This window comes from Rhincodon typus, chromosome 1, assembly GCF_021869965.1.
Source record: "Rhincodon typus isolate 14 chromosome 1, sRhiTyp1.1, whole genome shotgun sequence".
In the NCBI taxonomy this organism is placed as follows: Eukaryota; Metazoa; Chordata; class Chondrichthyes; order Orectolobiformes; family Rhincodontidae; genus Rhincodon; species Rhincodon typus.
Window position 1 is genome coordinate 76328219 of NC_063332.1, and position 21753 is coordinate 76349971.

General features: G+C 41.4%; 1 protein-coding gene across 1 annotated transcript in view; it reads right to left on the reverse strand.

Moving 5' to 3' along the window:
* kita (KIT proto-oncogene, receptor tyrosine kinase a) overlaps positions 1-21753 on the reverse strand; it is an 80741-nt gene that overhangs the window by 45973 nt on the left and 13015 nt on the right. Inside the window, exons 2-5 of the mRNA XM_048599253.1 lie at positions 18691-18930; positions 14054-14344; positions 10686-10822; positions 10362-10555 (exon numbers count right to left, since the gene is read on the reverse strand). Of these exons, the coding sequence (XP_048455210.1) occupies positions 10362-10555; positions 10686-10822; positions 14054-14344; positions 18691-18930 (862 nt within the window). The remainder of the gene's footprint in view (positions 1-10361; positions 10556-10685; positions 10823-14053; positions 14345-18690; positions 18931-21753) is intronic.

Below are 21753 nucleotides of genomic sequence, written 5' to 3' on the forward strand. Positions count from 1 at the left end.
CATCCAGCTCTACACCTTGTTATCTCAGATTCTCCAGCATCTGCAGTTCCTACTATCTCTTCATACTTGTTGTTTGCTTTTCCCAATCACATTGTGATAAATCATGGCATTCCAGATAATGCTGTTAGTCTAAGACATTAACTTTTGCATTGTCAAATGCATTTAATTGAAACTTTAAACATATTATTTTTATAGCAGTCTGAATAAACTGTTGGTCAGAAAATTTTCAGTTCAAGGCTCACAGCAACTTTTTTTCATACAAGCTTGTATCCTTCACCTCACTCACTATGCAACTGACCTCTTGGATGCCTTTCTGAAGGAATTATGCAGCCAGTGAGGCAAAAGAGCCCACCGCTGCCAAGACATTCCAGCTTTCACTTCTCGAGCATCATATTTCAAACCCGGCTATACACAACTTTAGAAACTGCAAGTCAGGAACTGGCCCTCGCACTGTGATACTTCAGTCTCAACAAAGAATACATGGCCTAAAGGAAAGGAAAATATATTCCCCATTTTATGGACAGACACCTGGAGCTCTGGATGGCATGGTGGGGAAGAGGGCCATCCTTTAACTTGTAGCTCAGGTCAGTGCAGTGTCCCAAATGAAGAGTATCTCCAGCAGTACAGTTAATGATTTCTCAGCTCCACAAGGGTAAATGCCAATACCTTCCCTCTGCTACATCATACTGATATGCCACCACTCACTCTTGCTCTGACATTGCGTATACTTCGCACCAAGGCCCGTGACTACAATTCTCACTGTTGCATACATTGTGTCCTTTCAGCAGATCACACTCTCCTCATCCTCCAAAAGTACTAATCCGCCCTGCCCTCTGGGCTTCCCACTCATTCAATGGGGCATCTCACCACCACTTCTGTATCAACTGCCATCTATCTATCTGTATCTTCCATCCAATGCTATCATAACCAATTCCACCCTTTGTCTAATTGTGTCCATAACTGGGCCAAGAGGCATGGTGAGGGGTGGGAGGGAGAGATGAGTGATGAGGGAGAGCAGGCAAATATACTAGCATCTTGTTCCGGAAGCCTCTTCCATGCACAGACTTCAGAGGTCCCTGATCCCTGCACATCCCCATCTGTGATCCCAAAATCCATGGTTGATGAGAGTGAGCCTGCATCTGGGCAGCAGTGTGTAAACAGGCCTTGACTCTCTAGGCCCAGAGACACCAAATGACAAATACTACCGTGGAGCTGGCTCCCTTCACTCTAGCTGCAGAAGTCACAACTGCATTGAGACATAATGGGAGGCCAATGAAGAAGAAAACTGACTGAAGGCAACATGCGGTACTGCGAAACATTATTGTAAATAACCCTACACTTCTGTAAGTACACATTCACTTGAACAGTTAAAATGTCTGTTCTTGTATAATGACTACCATCAAACCCAGTTAGATCACACTCATTAAGTGATGAGCAATCTCTTCAAATACCTCAAAAAGGTTGTAATGGTCAAGCGTTGCTCATATCTCACAAGCAACCAACTCCTTGGCAGCTCTTAATGTGGCTAAACCCAAAGTCCAACTGAGATGAGGAGAACATTTTTCGCTCATAGAGTGGTGAGCCAGTGGAATTCACTGCCACGGAAAGTGGTTGAGTCCAAACCATTATGTGCTTTCAACCAGGAGATAGATACAGCTGTTGTGGTGAAAGGGATCAAAGGACATGGGGGTAGGGCAGGATTAGGGTATTGAGCTCAATAATCTCCAGCTGTGATCTTACTGAATGTTAGAGAATGAAAGAATTTTCAAATCCAGCGTATTCATCCTGGAAACAGGCTTCAATGGTTTATCACTAGCCTCTCAGGCTCAGTGATGAATTGCTCTGTTATACTGTCTTGGATGGAGCTCTTGGTCAATATGCTGATCCTCAGCATCATCTTTCTCCTTAGAAAATTGTACTTGTTTCTTCATTTCATCTGCATTCCAAATGTCTCCCCCTTGTCAGTGCCAGTGGTGAAGGGCACAGCTTGAGACATAGATGCAACACATTCTTTCTGGATTATGCTGCAAGGCCCCATGGGAGTAGTCCAGAGATCAAAACCTCATTTTGAGGAGCACTGTGGTCTGTTCCATATGGCTCTGGTAGGAATATGAACAGCATTGTATCTCAATTTTGTGTCAGTCTGAGGGTTACATAAAAATTTCATCAACCCTGTTGGCATGGGTAGCCCTTGTTTCCCTGCAGGTAGCCTGTGAGTGCTATTGCTAGACCCCTGCACCTGGGAGAAGCCAATGATGGTGAAGAATGCCACAGTCCAAACTGCTTGACTCTTCTCATCACAGGGAAAGGATAGGAACAGCCATATTCTGAATAAAATGGCACCAGTAACATTCCAGATGCCTTCATGGGTCAAGGATTGGGGGATGCCACAGAGGTGCTCTGTTGCCCCTTGAAATGAGGCACTGGCAGCCAAATTCAGGGTAGCTTGTTGGCCACCGAGTTGGGACTGGCACCCAGTTCTTCTGGGGCAAGTTCTCCTCCAGCACCTGGCATCATTTTAGTAATGGCCCCAGGACATCCTTAATTTGCACCCATACTGTGAAAGCATGGGCCTATAAAGTTAGGGTCTCATCATTCTCCTCCATATCTATGGTAGATCTTCACCTTTGCTTCTCTGTCTGGAGTCTGCAACAACTTGCTAACAAAGTTGCAGTCAATATTTCATACCACATTGCCTGTAGAATAATACCAAGACCACAATGGTTTCAGCGATGGCATTCTCAAGATCTGTGAGCAGGTAATTTGTGGAGAACGTCAGAAAGATAAAGCAATTTTATTAATGGAACTCCTGTACTCTCACCTCATCACAATGAAATCTCATGTTACAGTCTCACATTGTGCAGCATGCAGGTTTCCCAAGGAATTCCCTGTCATGCCTCCTAAGGACCTCAGAGATATGTGATCTTATCCAACTGAACACTGCATAATCAAAGTGTCCATGCTAGCAACACCACCTCATCCATCCCAAACAACATGGCTTCCTTCTGCATCACTGAACAAGTGCTTGCATACTTACAGATCAGGGTGTGATTCTGAAATCTGTAAAGTGTTGCTTGCTATGGAATGTTTGTGAACTGGGAGCTTCAGGTTCTGTTTTTAAAATGCCTTTTTTGCATTGCGGCTGATTAGCTGACATGACAAAGAAGCAATTTTTATTCACAATTTAATGGTTTTGATTGCTTGAGGCCATACTTTTATCTGCATTCTCAGACAATGAATGAGCTTCTCATGAAGTGTAAATTCAAAACAGATGGATGGCATTACTGAATTAGAAGAGATATGAATAATGCAATTGCCCCTACCAGGACCTCCGATTCCAATAGTTTTACTCCAACCCGGAAGAAAAAAGTGATTTATTCCACCCACTCTGCATTTGGAGTTATATAAGTATTATGCCATTGACTTCTGATCCACTGTTCTAACTCCATTTCAATGCGAGTAACTTGTAGGCTCCATACAAAGGTGGAGCCAACGTCCTTTATGTTCTAATTTGTGTTGCTGACCCCATGACCTCTAATGACCCTTCAGTTTCAAGTGGGGCAATAGCTAACTATTTGAGATGTGCTTCAAAGTCAAGTCAGGCAAGTTTCAAGCAGGCAAGCAGAATGTAGCTTTTTGAAATTGCATCCATTAACCAGCCTATTTCTCAGTGTAAACGAGAGAACAGGGACACTAACGGCAATATTTATATAGGTGATGGAATTCTCACTTGAACTTATTAAGTGGGTCGATTGGCAAAAGGCAGAAACACCATCAACTAGTATTCCTACTACCCCAGTCCTGACTGGGGCACAGGAGGGAATGTGGCAAGGTTTCTGCCTACCACCTTCCCACCTGATTAAACCCCCTCCCCCACACTAAACATGTCTAAAAGGACGGCCTTAAATAATGCAAATCATATTTGATTTGAAAACCATCCAATGGGGATGTAATCCACCTTAACTGTTCTGAAAGTCAATTAATTTAAGATTTATTAGAATGTTATGATTTGAAGCTATGTCTTTAATTTACAGTAGAATGAAGGAGTCATATGACCTGTTCTGAAGCCTACCTAATAACAGTTGTTTGTGAAGCATTCATAGTTGGAAATAATGGCAGCAACATTTATGTTTATTGTGGTTAGACTGTCATTCTCCAATGTCCTTCAGGATATCAGATGTTAACAATTATGTTATAAGCTGACCAATTTGTTCCAATATGAAAGCGACTTGGATGCTAAAGAAAAGCTAGTTAACATTTCTACCTGGATACAAGGTCTATGAGCTTGACATTCCATTGGAATTTGATGTGAGATGGAAAGCGTTTCTTATACATATATGAAAAGTCACAACATAGTAAGTGTGCCAGGATCTGACAGAGAGGAAGCAGCTAGGTGCTGAAGGTCTCTGGATAATGATACAAAAATAGTGAAAGGAGCTTTGCACTTGAATTGGAAAAAAAAACAAATTCATGAGGATTTGAAAGGAGGCTAGAAATTTTGCTTAACTAGTGCTAGTGGGAGAATTGTTAGGAAAAGCCTTCACCTTGCAAGACAGTTTAGAGGTCAAAAGTTAACGGAAAAGGAAAGGAAAGCAAAGGAAAAGAAAAACCTTAGGAGCTGAGAATCACTATTGACTGGGTCTGGAAAAATCAAATGGCTACCTAAGGGACAATACAAAGTATACCTGTGAAGTGGATTTTTTTTTGTTGTATTAGAAGTAAAAGGGGAATATTGCGTCTGTAGTTTAAAGTATGACTAACCTATAAATTCATGTTTACCAATAATTCTATTAGACTTGTTACATAAAAGAGAAACCTTGTCATGTCATCCTTTTAGCGATCAAATGGAAATTCTAATTTATTTTATAATTGTTGGTCTCTATCCAGGTTGTTAGAAGCATATGTTAATTTGTAACTGACCCATTATTTCACAGTTAAGAACAGCATGAACAGCAAGAACAACGATTTCATGTTGAGCTATTAAACTGCATTGCCTCATGAGAATCTAGTCATTTAGCTGTCAGAGGTTTAAGCTGAGAGTGCAATTGATCCACAGTGAAGGAGCTATATCTAATAATGTAGATTATACACAAATACTTATATGCTTACGTAATTATAGATAATATACATAAGTCTAGTGGAGCACAATAGCATTTCTTTTCAAAGTCATAGAATCCCTACAGTGTGGAAGCAGGTCGTTCAGCCCATTGAGTCCACACCAACCCTCCAAAAAGCAACCTACCCAGACCCACCCCCCTACCCTATCCTTGTAAACCTGCATTTCCCATGGCCAGTCCACAAAACCTGCACATCTTTGGACTGTGGGAGGAAACCAGAGCACCCAGAGGAAACCCACACAGGTATGGGGAGAATGTGCATGCTCCATATAAACAGTTGCCCAAGGGTGGAATCAAACCCAGGTCCCTAGCACTGTGAGGCAATAGTGCTAACCACTGAGCCAAGATGCCATCCTCAAAATGAGAACATTGACCTGACATGAATGAAAGCGACATGATTAAGATTTAAGGATAGCTTCTTAGATATCAAAAGAATGAGATTCTGTCATCATTGACTAATTATAACCACAAGGTTCTTTTAAGAAATGGTTCTGAAATATTGCCTGAAGCTATGTTGAGTAATTCCCTTTGACACTGTGGTCAGGAAGAGGAAATTCATACCAGTGTAACAATGCAAAAAGAGTTGCATCAGTTGTTTCAAAATCATTGGAGAGATATCACAAAGAATGCAAAGATGTCATGCAGCAGAATGCAGACCGATTGTTGAAAACTGCTGCTTATTTCCTAAGGTTCAGGTTAGCAACTCGATTACTGCCTCGTTTACTCTACCGCCCTCTTGTCACAATAAGCAATAGTGCTACGAAGTGAAAGCAATCTAGCAAAGGCAACAACGAGCCAAATTCCTGAGATATTATTCATATGAACACATTGTCCTCTTCATTCCTTCCTCCAATCTCATTCCTAGTCTTCATGTTTTATGTCCATATATTAATCTATGACGAGACACTTTTCAATATTTAGAAAGGGCCATTATTCAGACTTGTAATAAATTCTAACCAAGATAGTTGTCTGCAACTTTTTGCCTTTAATCTGCAAGAAAGAAACAGATGAATTAAGAGACAGCTATCAATGAACCATCTTTAAATCATCTCCAGTTTCACAAGCGCTTTAAATGTATAAGTCTTACTCAATGGCTTTATAACTCTAATAACTCAGGAAGCTCGACTAGAAAGGATCACTTATTGTGGAACACCAAAATAGAACCTGTACTCATGACATACATTGGCTAGTTGCAGCCTGCTTTTTTTTTAATTAAACTGTTTAGCAATCTTATTACACACCTCTGGAGCAGGTGGGACTTGACACCAGGCACCCGAGTTCAGAGATATGGGCACTATCACTGTACCATAGGACCCCTCTGTGTCTGCTTTTTTTAACTTCTTTCTAATATCCGGATGCCTTATTACATGCAACTGAACAGGTTTCCCATCACCAAATCACTGTGACTTTTTTTTGTATTCATCCATGCAGCCAATTAGAAATTTACATGCAAAGCCCATTATGGGCAATGCAAACTATCAAAAGTGAGGTGGGGCTTGGAGTGGGTAAGGAGAACAGGAAGGACTGGGCCTGCTTTGAATTGGGCTCAGGTGATGAGTTTCAGCCAGGCAGGCCATTGCCTGTTACTAAGGGAACTCATACTCAATGAGATTTTGGATGTGGTGGCACTGGAGGCAGTTCAGAGGAGGTTCACCAGGTTGATTCCAGGGATGGAAGGCCTATCGTACGAGGAGCAGTCGAATAGCTTGGACTTACACTCGCTGGAGTTCAGAAGAATGAGGGGGGAATCTGATTGAGGTATATAAAATGCTAAAGGGAATTGACAGGGTGGACGTTGAGCAGATATTCCCCTTGTGGGATAGTCTTGAAGAAGAGTTCACAGATATAGAGTGACAGGAGGTAGGTCCAAAACTGAGATAAGGAAAACTACTTCTCTCAGAGGGTTGTGAATCTCTGGGACTCACTGCCTCAGAGTGCAGTGGAGGCAGAATCAATCAATAGATTCATGAAAGAAATAGATACGTTTCTGATGAAAAATTAGATAAAGGGCTATAGGGAGCAGGCAGGATAGTGGAGTTGAGACCAGGATGAGATAAGCCATGATCATGTTAAGTGGCAGTTTCGGCTCGAACAGCTGAATTGCCTATTGCCACTCCTAATTCCTATGTTCCTATAAGATCCATGAAGAGGTTAATTAGTGATTCCTCATTGGCCTTAAAGGGGTTATCACAATTCATGTAAAGGTAAACTCACCATAGTTCTGTCAGATCATACAGCTGCTCTCTCAGCCAACTGAGCTAACTGATCCCCAACAGAGATAGTAAGAACTGCCAATGCTGGAGTCAGAGATAACACAGTGTGGAGCTGGAGGAACACAGCAGGCCAGGCAGCATCAGAGGAGTAGGAAAGTTGATCCCCAACATTGTACATACACAGTAACATGGACAGTTTAGCCATTTGAGTTAATAATGCAGTTATTTAGACTCTCAATTTAATGGGATCAGGACATCCAACACCATCTACCCACTTGTCTCCATAATCCCTCATATCCTTTGTCAGCAAAGATCTCTCAATTTCAACTTAAAAATTGTTAATTGTGCCAGCATCAAATGCATTTTTTTTGTGGGAGAGAGCCTCACACATTTCCCATCTTCTTGTGCGAAGATGTGATTTCTGATTTATCTCTCAACGGGTCTAGTTCTGATTTTAAGATCAAGAGCCCGTGTTCTAGATATCGTAACCAGTGGAAAAAGTTTATCTCCATCTAGCTTGTCAGTTTATTTCAAAGTCATAAATTAATCAGGAATTACAGCTTTAATCAGGACATTTTTTTTAAATCAATGAGATGAAACCTGCTTTATGTAATCTCTGTTCATAATCCAAACCACAGAGCCTTGGTAATAAATTAGTGAAACAGAAATCTGACCTGCAATTCTTCCAATTCAATACATCCTTTGAAAAGACAAATCCTACCCAACCAACAGTATCTCACCAGTCTACTCTCGATCATCAGTAAAGTGATGGAAGGTTTCATCAATAGTGCTATCAAGCAGGACCTACTCAATGGCACCCAGTTTGGGTTCCACCAGAGCCATTCAACTCCAGACCTCATTACGGCCTTCATTCAAACCTGGACAAAAAAAACTGAATTTCAGATGCAAGGTGACAGTGACTCCTTTGACATCGAGGCCACATTTGACGAAGGGAAGCATCGAGTAAAACTAGGATCAATGAGAATTGGAGGAAGACTATTCACTGCTTGGAGTCATACCTGGTAGAAAGGAAAACAGTTTTGGCAGTTGGAGGTCAGTCATCTCAACTCCAGGATATCTCTGCAGGAGTTCCTCAGGGTAGTGTCCTAGGCCCAACCATCTTCAGCTGCTTCATCAACAACCTTCCGTCCATCATAAGGTCAGAAGTGGGGAGGTTTGCTAATGATTGTACAACATTCCTCAGATACTGAAGCAGTCCATGTTCAAACTAAAATATATAGGATTCTTAAGGGACATGACAAGGTAAATTCTGAGACAATGTTTCCCTTCATCAGAGACTCTAGGATCAGACGGCATAGTCTCAGAATAAAGGGGTATCAATGTAAGACTGAGATGAGGAGGAATTTCTTCTCTCAGAGAGTTATGAGTCTTTGGAACTCCTTGCCAGAGAAAGCAGTTGGGGCAGAATCCTTGTGGATGCTGAAGGCTGGGATAGATAGATTCTTTACAAGTAGGGAATCAAGGGTTACAGGGAGAGGGCAAAAATGTGGATGTCAGGAATGTGGGATCAGCCATGATTTTATCAAATAGCAGAGCAGGTTTGAGGGACAAAACGGCCTAATCCTGATCCTCATTCTTACTTTCTGCCTCCCTTCTTGAATAAAGGGAATACATTTTTTCCAATGCACTGGAACTTTTTCTAGAATCCAGGGAATATTATAATCAATGATCTCTGCTGCCACTTCCTCCAAGACCCTATGATATAGGTCATCAGGCCCTGATGCCTTTAATCACAATTATTTACTCAGTACATTTTCCCTTGTGTTTCCTTCTGTGAGGGAGGGGTTTCAATTGTGGGTGATGTGAGGACCTTCAAAGGACAGCAACATAAAACAGATCCCCACCCACTGAAGCTGAAACACTCCTACAGGTACTACAGTACGCACTTTGTGTACCTTAGGCATTAATCTACTGTGTGCAGTCCAATACCTGGCCACAGCCCCCCTGACCATCTCATACAGAATCAGACAGCACTAATGCCTGTGACCCACATGTAGTGAATTAGAACCTGGACAGATTGACACTTGTGACCAAAGTAGCAATAACCTCCCAAGTTTCTGCATCTCGCAGAAGGTGCAGGATCTGCTCCCTTCACACATTGTGCCTTGAAACATCATGTCACTCTAAGGATGGCTAGACTCTGTCTTCAATGTTGTAGACAGCTAGAAAGGCATTCACTTATACTGCTTATGAGAAGTGAATGTATTTTTATAATTATAGGAAAGAATTTACATTGAGTCCTTACATGGTTTACTTTTTTCTTGCCCTCCCATGATGGCACAGGGCAGTCCCAGGTTCCCACAGCAAGGGTGAAAGGGGCCTGCCTGACAGTGGGGCCTGATGGTTTTGGAATTTTGGTCAGGCGGTGAAGAATGTCCTGAGAGAGATTTCTGGGGGGTCTGTATGAGTTTCCTCCTCCGTCTGGCTGCATCTTGGTATTGCCCTATCTCCTTGTGAGGAAGGGGGCACCTGGAGTGAGCTCAAGGTCCCTCATCCCCAGCTAGCTTTTGGTGCTGAGCACCAGCAGCTGGAATGATGGAGAACAGCTCTGGTTGATTACCCAGCAGACTCTGAGACTGCTTGGCCTGGCTGTCCATGACAGCTACCAACCTACCCACGGAGATGGCCAGCAGCTCGATTTTTTTTAATTCATTCACAGGATCAAGGCATCACTGGCTAGGCAGTATTTATTGCCCATCCCTAATTGCCCAGAGGGCAGTTAAGAGTCAACTACATTGCTGTGGGTCTGGAGTCGCATGTAGGCCAGACTAGGTAAGGATGGCAGTTTCCTTCCCTAAAGGGAATAGTGAACCAGATGGGTTTTTCCCCAACAGTTAACAATTGACAATGGATTCATGTCATCATAAGACTCTTAATTCCAGATATTTATTGAATTCAAATTCCACTGTCTTCCATGGCAGGATTTGAACTGAGGTCCCCAGAACATTATCTGGGTCTCTGGATTAACAATCCAGTGATAATACCACTAGGCCATCGCCTCCCCACTTGCCGTAGGTAGCACGGTCTCAATGTCATTACTTCAGTTTCTGCCTGTTGTTCCCGTGTTAACTTGTGCACTTGTATGAAATTACACATTGCCAACACCATCGGGTTCTGTCCTGCCAGGGGCTGAGTAGATGCTTGCCCTCGGGAGATTAAATGAGGTGGAATAGCAACTTGAGATGTCAAGTGTCGTGCCATTACCTGAAGGAATAGGCCTGATCGTCTGAAGGACATTTTCTCTTTCCATACATGCATTCTTACCAGTAAAATGATGTTCAACCAAACTGAGTTGACAGTTAAGAGAAAACAGGCAAATGGTCACTGTACTTACTGAACGTTGTGGGTGAGTCCAATTCACAGTTACTGCATGGTTGATATTTTTAATTATGCACGCCATCTGAAATTTCTCTCCTTCCTTCAGCAACTTTTTACTTATCTCCACAGTGATTTCTGGGGCTCTCCTGGGCACTAAAACATTGCATGAATGCATGAGTTATTTATGAGTTATTACTGCTTACATGTCTCTTTCTGCTCCATAGCAGTGAATGTACATCCCATTGGGAACTGACCAAAAGCACTTCATTTTTGAAGTTGTAAAGTGCTGCAAGTCTTCACCTTTTAGTTTATGCAATTAAATATTTATTTAACTAATGGGATTAATTATTCATTCACATTATTAAAAAATAGGCTGATTTTGCTGAAAATATGTTTACTGCCTCAAACAGAGAAATTAAATTTTAAGGTAGAAAGTCTTGGAAGTATGCAAAATCTGCAATACATTTTGCTGATTTTACTGAAATATTCACAAGAGAGCAAACTTCCTTATTTCAGCATTGTGATGGCATATGTGACAGAAATTGTGTTTCCTTCTGATAGAGATTTAGTAGAGTTGAATGAAATATTGTGTTTCATGTACGCTTTTCATTTGTGAGAAAAATACAAAGAATTCTCTCTTGTTTCTGTGAGAAAATCATATTTCATCCTTACCTCAATGCAGTGAAAGAATATTGTTTTCACACATAACTCCCAGTTCAATGGCTCAAACCTACAATCTCCCAAAGTATTGCTATTCTGAAATGTTATATCACTAATGTGTCCCAGGAATAAAAATCACAACTAAAATATCTCTTTAAAATGACAAAATTAGCTGGGCTAACTTGCTAATGAAAGCAAAATGCTACAAAAGCTAGAAAGCTGAAATAAAAACGGAAAGTGCTCCATAAATGAAGCAAGTCTGGCAGCATCTGTGGAGACAGAAACAAAGGTAACATTTCAAGTCCATTGTGACTCTTCTTTGGAAGTGAGACTAGTTCAGAATCCATTCTGCAGGTATTGTCCCACAGCAGGAGGCATGATACTGCTTCAGGGCCATGATCTTGAAGTCATCATGAAGAAATTATACAAAGAAAAATGTCAAAATGCTAAGTAGGCAAGCCTGGAACCTGTGTAACTGTGCTGTTACTGAAAGGCAGCAAACGCTGACAAAATTATTCCATGAATTTACATTGCTTTTCAAAAGATTATTCTGTGGACATCTATTTCATGCTTGAGTCATCATCTAACCTCTGGGGTCTCCATCTCCAATCTCACGAGCACCATAAAGGCCAGCTTAGAATGTCAATGGCAGAACAAAACAGCAAAAGAATAAAAATAAAAATTTGATTCTCTCCACTTAGCAACAAGAGATTAGCTGCACTGTAACAGGGAACTGTGTAAAGCTAGATAAAATAACATATGGGCTCATGTATCACTTCCCTTGCCTATTTCTGTTCTTTACTATGGCACACAGCAGTGTTATTTGTCTTCCAGTGGAAAGAGTTATTGAAAATCGAATGTTACTGATTAACAAATTCTGACGCCCAGTATTACGCACTCTGGAATACAGAAAAACTGAGGGCAACCATAGCAAGATCTCAATGGGGAAAGGCCACTGCCTAAGGCCATCCCATAATACTACAATAAGGGGCTGGTACCAGTGTAATATCAACCTGACATCTGTTGTATACACTGCTCTTCTGATTCACCTTATTTTCTCCCTCTTTTATCATCCAGGGAGCTCTACATTTCGAGACAACAAGGTGCAGGGCTGGATGAACACAGCAGCCCAAGCAGCATCATAGGAGCAGAGAGGCTGACGTTTCGGGCCTAGACCCTTCATCAGAAAAGGGGGAGGGGAAGGGGGTTCTGAAATAAATAGGGAGAGAGTGGGAGGCGGATAGAAGAGGGATAGAGAGGATAGGTGGAGAGGAAACAAACAGGTCGAAGAGGCGGGGATGGAGCCAGTAAAGGTGAGTGTAGGTAGGGAGTTAGGAAGGGGATAGGTCAGTCCAGGGAGGACGGACAGGTCAAGGGGGCGGGATGAGGTTGGTCGGTAGGAGATGGAGGTGCGGCTTGAGGTGGGAGGAGGGGATAGGTGGGAGGAAGAACAGATTAGGGAGGCAGGGACGAGCTGGACTGGTTTTGGGATGCGGTAGGGGGAGGGGAGATTTTGAAGCTTGTGAAATCCACATTGATACCATTGGGCTGCAGGGTTCCCAAGCGGAATATGAGTTGCTGTTCCTGCAACCTTCGGGTGGCATCGTTATGGCACTGCAGGAGGCCCAGGATGGACATGTCGTCTGAGGAATGGGAGGGGGAGTTGAAATGGTTGGCGACTGGGAGGTGCAGTTGTTTATTGCGAACCGAGCGTAGGTGTTCTGCAAAGCGGTCCCCGAGCCTCCGCTTGGTTTCCCCGATGTAGAGGAAGCCACACCGGGTACAGCGGATGCAGTATACCACATTGGCAGATGTGCAGGTGAACATCTGCTTGATGCGGAAAGTCTTCTTGGGGCCTGGGATGGGGATGAGGGAGGAGGTATGGGGGCAGGTGTAGCACTTCCTGCGGTTGCAGGGAAAAGTGCCAGGTGTGGTGGAGCCACAATGATGCCACCCGAAGGTTGCAGGAACAGCAACTCATATTCCGTTTGGGAACCCTGCAGCCCAATGGCATCAATGTGGATTTCACAAGTTTCAAAATCTCCCCTCCCCCTACCGCATCCCAAAACCAGTCCAGCTCGTCCCTGCCTCCCTAACCCTGTTCTTCCTCCCACCTATCCCCTCCTCCCACCTCAAGCCGCACCTCCATCTCCTACCGACCAACCTCATCCCCCCCCCTTGACCTGTCCGTCCTCCCTGGACTGACCTATCCCCTTCCTAACTCCCTACCTACACTCACCTTTACTGGCTCCATCCCCGCCTCTTCGACCTGTTTGTTTCCTCTCCACCTATCCTCTCCTCTATCCCTCTTCTATCCGCCTCCCACTCTCTCCCTATTTATTTCAGAACCCCCTTCCCCTCCCCCTTTTCTGATGAAGGGTCTAGGCCCGAAACGTCAGCCTCTCTGCTCCTATGATGCTGCTTGGGCTGCTGTGTTCATCCAGCCCTGCACCTTGTTGTCTCGGATTCTCCAGCATCTGCAGTTCCTACTAGCTCTACATTTCTCTTGCCTGGGAATGTATCTGGACTGTATCTGAATCATCTTTTCTTTAAAGTTAATGTTTTAGTCCTCTCCTGTTTAACTTGCCAAAGTTTGATTCCAATTTATTTGGGACACATCCATTCCCATGGCATTGAAATTAGCTTCACTCCAATTAAGGATTTTTACTTCATATTGTGTCTTGGTGATTAATGTCATTTGCATGGTTCTAAAGTGTTAATTACCTGGTATTATCTGCAGTTTAAATTTGTCTGATTTTCTCACAATTCCATTCTTTACAGCGGTGCACACATAATACCCTTCAAAATGTCTCTTCAGGTTAGCGATGCTTATGCCCGTGTGAATGTCGGCAGTATAGGACAGGTCTTTGGGGATGGATGCTCCGGTAACTCTCTCCAGTTTCAAGTTTTCAATCCCAGGTGTTGTAACTCGACAAGGAATGACAGCCGCACCCCCTTCTGTTCCACCAATGAACTTCTGTGTCAGTGATGGAGTTACAAACAAACTCTTGGGGTCTTGAAGAAAACATAGGTCATGTTAAGCTTGGAAAAAAAAACTATATCAATTACTTGGACAGCTAAAGCTACAATATCATCAACACTCAGTTTTCATGACGTTGGCAATGATAGCATTGAACTGTGACTGTCAAAGTAAATGTTCTTAATCACTAATGCATGAGGTACTATCATTGTTCCCAGATAAAGAACTAGAAATATTTCATAACCAGGTAAAGTGAGAAGGTTTAGAAAGATATATTAATCACAGGATTTTAGTTGCCAGGAGCTTTTATTTTATGTCATCTCCTTAAATGTAACCTGCTGTTTATTAAAATGATTTAGTTCAGCATTGTCCAAAAGGCTTATCATTCATACTTGTTTTGAATCAGCTGCATTTGATGCTCTTCACTTTAAATTCACATAATACTGAGTTGTGTTAAAGTTCCAACAGTCAGCATGAGTGTTACTCTACAGGTTGCTACTTGTCATTGATCTTGAACTGATCAAGGAAGAATCAACTCTGTTGATGCCAGACAGGAGTCAAATATAGCTCAGATCACAACTATTTTTCAGAGTATAGTTCAGCTGTCAGACTTCTAGTGACCTGGAAGCTGAAGAATCATCTGTTAAATGAAACAAGTCTGCCTTCTTTTTGCCTGGTCCCTCTGGATGCTGTTAAATGGTGATTTTTTTTTAATCTGTTGGACAACTCTGTGATAAGATCAAAGCCAGCACCCTATTGTGGTCAGCACAGAGCTGCAACAGCTCTTGATGGTATTATTGCTTGCATTCAATGCCGAGCAAGATAAAACTACAACAGTTTCTTTGCAGGGCTGAGGTGGCATCATATTTGGTAATATAAATGGGCGACCGAAAGAAATAGGCTGCTTTGGCATAAAGGAAAAGATTACAAGAGGTTGGCCATGATCAAAAGACCTGTTCAATGTCCAGATACTGGATTTTCATCACATGGAGAAGCTCTCCTTGTCAAGGCTGACAAGTCTGGAAATCATAAATACCCCAACACCCCCAAACCCACCACTTCTGATTTTCGTAGGAACGGGAATGGGGTCAAATTATGATCTATGCAGACACAGTTCATGGAGCCAGCTGGCCATTTAAATCTTCAGTTATCTCCAAAAACGTGAGATATTGGTAGCCCCAGAGTATGAAACCATATCCACCATATTATCAAAGCAATTCACAGTTTAAACAATTCTTTCAGATCTCCAGTTGCAAAGAAAAGAATCTCATTCTGCTCAATCTGAGCCTCTCAATCAGGTAATATCCTTGTAAATCTTCTCTTCATCAATATATCCTTTTTGTAATATGAAGAGCAGAATTAGAAACAGTTTTCCAATTGTATTTAAAGTAATAGTAAGTAAACCAAGCCTCCTCACATTTGTGATTCTATTCCTTTTGAAAAGAACACTTATTTATGGTTTAAAGTTTTGGCAAAGATCTGTAGCTCAGATTGTGGATGAGATTGTTGACTTGCTCGCCAAGCTGGCTTGTTCTCGTTCAGATGTTTCGTCAACATGCTAGTTGACATCATCAGTGGAGCCTCCGATGAAGCGATGTTATTCTACTCCGCTTAGAATTTACACTGTCTGGTCCGTTATGGTGAGCACTGTCACTGGTTGTGATCTGTATGGGTTGGTATATGGGGTCCAATTCTATATGTTTGTTGATTGCATTACGGATGGAGAACCATACGTAGGAATTCCCATGCGTGTCTATGTTTGGCTTGGGCTACTATGGTTACTTTGTCCCAGTTAAACTGATGGCCTTTATCGCCTGAAGGTACAGACATTAAGGAGAGTTCATCGTATCGTTTTGCTGCTCGCTGATGCTCGTGTATTCTGATGGCTAGTTTCCTTCCTGTCTGTCCGATGTAATGTTTGTGGCAATTGTTGCATGGCAAACAAGCCAGCTCAGCAAGCAAGTCAACAATCTCATTCACAACTTCTTTATGGTTTTATTAATTTGTACATGGTATTAATTGCATCTAATTTAGATCTCATTGTTCCTCACCCATTTAGCTTTTTACATTCGAAGGAATGAATTGCCTCTTCATTCATCCTACCTAACTAAAGTATGTGCACCCTGAAATCACATTTGCCATTTGTCCAAATGTGCAAACCCATCTCTTTACTTTGCAGCAGTCTTCCACATTGTTGGCTATTTTATTCCATTTAATATTATCTGAAACTTTCAACACCATACCTCCCATTTCTAGAACCTAATCATTTAGGTGTAGGGTAAACTGCTGAAAGTGGTAGTGCTATTTTTAAATTGTACATGAAATACTTGTTTTATTTTACTTATAATTCAACGATCATCCAAAGATAACAGAGCATGAGCATAACTTTCCAGGTCTATATATGTGCATGTACCTTAGTAATATGAGAAATTTGTACAATTAATAACAGTTGTGGGCTTACTTCCTACTTTTAAAATTCTTAAAGCAGGTGCAAATAACACATCTTAATACAAAATAGTGATGAATTGAAAAAAATAGTAGTTTTAACTTGTGTCTTTATAATGCTCAAATGTAAGAAGATTTCCCAGTGTACTTTATATTAAGAAGAAACAAATAAAGTTATTAGCGGCTCCAGCTCAACATTCTGCAAAGATAGAGTGAAAAGGAAATAGGCTGACTGCCATTAGAACATTAACCAACCTGTTATTACATACCCTCTGGAGTACAGGGAGTTTGAATCTAGGCCTGCTCATCTAAGGGTGGGGACACTATCACAGGACCACAGGAGCCTTCTAATTGCTTTCCTTTGAATACAATGTACATCCGGTCCAAAATGCTTTCAGTACCAACAGATTATTGCTAAGGATACATTTTCAGTCTTTGCATTTCCACATTCAACCTTACCTGTCAAATATCCATATCAGAAAATTGCATCCATTTGCACAATCTCATGCATAGTCATACTTACAGAGGTTTATAAAATCATGAGGGGCATGGATAGGATGAAAGGACAAGGTCTTTTCCCCATGGTGAGGGAGTCCAAAACTAGAAGGCATAGGTTTAAGGTGAGAGGGGAAAGATTTAAAAGAGACCTAAGGGGCAATTTTTTTCATGCAGAGGGAGATGTATGTATGGAATGAGCTGCCAGAAGAAGTGGTGGAGGCTGGTACAATTACAACTTTTAAAAGGCATCTAGATGGGTATATGAATAGGAAGGGTTTAGAGGGATATGGACCAAATGCTGGAAAATGGGACTAGATTTATTGAGGATATCTGGTCAGCATGGATGAGTTGGACTGAAGAGTCTGTGTCTTCGTTGTATATCTCTATGACTCGATGACTCTAATTACTGGAACTTAAGGGCAGCATTCATAACTTTGTGCCAAGCCACACCTCCGTCCATAAACACAAGCAACTTTCAAGCATCCAGTGTTGGCTTTTGCCTTGAAGATAGCAGAACTGCAGATTTCTATTCACAAATGCATGTCCATATATATAAGAAGGTAATATAACCCCAGTAAACCTCTAAAAAAACGTACCTTGCATTGTTTATTCTATGTGAAAGGCATTATTGTAATGTAAATTGTTGCAGCGGGCCAATTGATTGAAGATTGTTATTCCGAAAGAGCATATAGTACCCACCTACAGCCTGGCATTTCTTCAATGATCCTTTTCTTTCCAGCAGTTCAAAATGTGGAGATTTCTATTTGGACACCAATTTATGCCAGTGTTGCTAATTTTTGTTTTACAAATAAGCTCATAAGAAGTTAATTGCCAGTCACAATTCTAATCAGTTTGGGCATTAAGTGCCTTCCTCTAAATGCTTACAATAAAGCATCACTGCAAACTAAAGGGGATGATGTCCTAGAGTTGCAGTGGGTGCAACATTCCCTGTAATCATCCCATGCAGCATTTAGCTAGGTACTAGGGGTGCTACTCCCTCACTTCTGGTAAAGTCCTGCCTGCATTTTCAATTTGCTTTAGACTCATTTCAGTCCATTACTTCTTGATTATCTGCCAGTGAGCATTTGCAAAAGCCACTGAAGGCTTGAGATGAATTTTGAGCTTTTCTAAAAACTTTTAAGAACGTTTTTGAAACTGTTATCACAATGTCCTTGAATTACCTGCAAACTCTTAAATTTCACTTACCTGCAGTTTTACATTCCATTTACCTTGCCAAATCAGCAACTGGATTTGTAGATAATTATACAAATAGTCCACTCTTGAAATTTGAGTTCTATTAAAATAATATCATTCTGGTGAGATTACTACGATTTTTCCTCACCAGCAGATAAAAATAAACTCATTAAATCTGAGGTATGTAGTTGGTTACATTTCAAAATCACTTGATGAAAGATTGTTATTAATATGACTTAGTTACCTTCCACGAATATGTAAAGGGAGCTGTTTGTAAAAGAAATGCGATTTTGGCATATATATCGGCCTGTATGCTTTGGTTGTGCTGATTCGATAATGACCCTGTTTTGATTGATGCTTCTTTTTGCACTTGATGGAATTATCCATCTTATGCTTGAGTGGTCTGTACATTGAAGTTCGATGCGATCGCCCTTTCTCTTAATCAACGTGCCATTCTTTGGTTGAATCACAGGGATAGATAAACCTGCACAAGAAGAAAAAAAAATGTTGCTATATATAAAGCAGTGACCTAATATTCTACAAATGTTGTAATTCTGATTGTTTTTTAACATCACAGGTAGTCAAAGTGATATGGTGTAGACAGATTCCTGAAGTAAACAATTTCCACGCCAACCTTTCTCTGGGTCTCATCAGTGTTATCTCGAAAGAGGTTTCTTCATTTACTCAGAAATGTATAGTTCAGAACTAACATCAAGTGGTCATGACAGACAAATGATTTTGCCTTTCACAAGATATTTAGGCTTATATTTAACTTACACTTTGTGACAGCTGTCTTGTCACAACATGTTTCATCAAACATTATAACGCTGTTGAGGATTAGTAGTAAAGGGTGGTAAAAGGAGGAATAGGACTACAAACCAAAAACGGAATTTATGCATGGATTCAGAGGACATAGCTGAGGCACTAAATAAATACTTTGCATCTGTCTGTCCCAAAGATGAAGATGCTGCCTAGGCCTTGGGAAAAAAAAAATTGTTCAGACACTCAAAGGAGCGAAAACTGGGAAAAAGAGGGATTAGATGAGTTGTCTGTACTTAAAGTGAACATGATGAACCAGACATGACACATTTAAGGATACTGAGAAAAGTGAGAATGGAAATTGCAGAAGCACTGGTCATAATTTTTCTCTCTTCCTCAGATGCAGAGGCCGTGTCAGTCAGTTTAACTGCAGAGATGGAGTCACTTATATGATCGATAATTCAGCATAAAATTAATCGTCGCATGGACAAATAAGGATTAATTAAAGAGAGCCAACATGGATTTCTTAAGGGAAAATGATGTTTAAATAATTTGCTAGTGTATTTTGAAGAGGTAATGATGAAGTTTAATGAGGGCAGTGCTGTTATTTGTTGTACATGGACTTCCAAAAGGCTTTTAAAACAGTGCTGCACACAGATTTGTGAGAATTAAAAGGGCAAAAGCAACATGGACATGCAATTGGCTGAGTGACAGGAAACAAACAGCAATGGTTCATGGATGTTTTTGGGGGGTAGATCAATGTTTATCAACCTTGGTTGACTGTGCATGTCCAAGCCTCAAGAGCTGCGCTTGTTTGAATTCTGTGCCTGCTATTTTTCCTGATATTGTCATGTTGTAGATTGTGGTGTACAGGACACAACTTCAATGTTTGCAGATGATACAAAACATGAGGTATTGTGAACAATGAGAAGAATACTGCAAAACTTTTGAATCATAGAATCCCTACAGTTTGGAAGCAGACCATTCAGCCCATTGAGTCCCCACTGACCCTCCAAAGAACATCCAAACCAGACCCACCCTGCATTTCCTATGGCTAATCAACCTAGACTGCACACTATGGGCAATTTAGCATGGTATATCTACCTAACTTTCACATCTTTGGGCTGTGGAAGGAAACAAGAGTACCCAGAGGAAACCCATGCAGACATGGGGAGAATGTGCAAACTCTGCACAGACAGTCACTGAGCATGGAAATGAACCCAAGTTCTTGGTGCTATGAGACAGCAGACCTAAGCCACCATGTCACCCAACTTCCAAAGGATATAGACAAGTTGGTGGAATAGGCTATTCAGAAACAAACAAGGTTCAATGCAGAGGAGTGTGAGTTGATGCATTTTGGTAGGAAGTACATGAAGACAATATAAAACATACTGCTCTAAAGGGAGTGAAGGAGTAGAGGACCTGGGTGTACATGTCCATTAAATGTGTCAGAAATGACAATTAATAAAGAATGGAGTACCCTAGGCTTTAATAACTGCACAACGGAGTACAAAAACAGGGACAACTTGTTGCACTTGCATTGGACATTAGTTCAGTCTCAGCTGAAGTACTACATCAGGTTCTGGGCACTGGAGTTTAGGAAGCATGTGAAAGATTTAGAGACAGTGCATAAAATAATCATCACAATCGTCCAGGGATGGGGGACTTCACTAATGAAGATACATTGGAGAAGTTAGGATTTCTGCACTTTGAGAACAAAAGGCTAAGGGAGGTATTGGAGGTATTTAAGGTCTGACCAGATTAAATAGAGAGAAACAATTCCCCCTGAGATAAAGGATCAAGAACAAGGGCACAAATTTAAAATAATTAGTGAAAGAAGCAAAAGTGTTATGAAGGTAAACTTCACACAGTGAGTTTTGAAGTCTGGAATGCACTATCTGGAGTTTGCAGTGAAGGCAGATTCAATTGAAGCATTCAAAAGGAAATTAGATTCTTATTTGAAAAGGAAGACTGTGTAAGACAATGCGCAGATGCCTACAGTATGGTATGAACCGAATCGCTCATTCAGTGGGTTGGTGCAGGCACATTGAGCTGAATGCCCTCCTTCTGTGCTGACACAATTCTGTGATTCAGTTGCCTTTACTGTTAGATTATTTAAAATAATATACAACCCATTACAAACATCTTATACACAGCAAACTCCAAACCATTTACAATGACCCGAACATTTCCACTGACATTTTTAGTAGTAACACTAGTACATACAGCTCAAGTTCAGCAACATTCTAATCTGTTTGCTGTGAAAAAATAGAGTTGATTTTAAAACCGGACTGGAATCTGTGCTGTGGGGATAAAATTGGTGTGTTACTCTCCAGTAAGGTTGTAACACCTACCCTTGATTTGCATGCCCCAAACCATGAGTCTTGCCCAAACCTGGAGGAAATAACTGCTGGCAATACAATCAAAATTGAGTTGCGCTTTCACCAGGTTGAAAAATTGCCCTGGAAGCAAGGGAGCAGTTTGGCAAGTGTGCAGTTGAGGAAGATGGAGTGGGCGAATAAGGATGATAGAGTCAAGGTCACTTAAC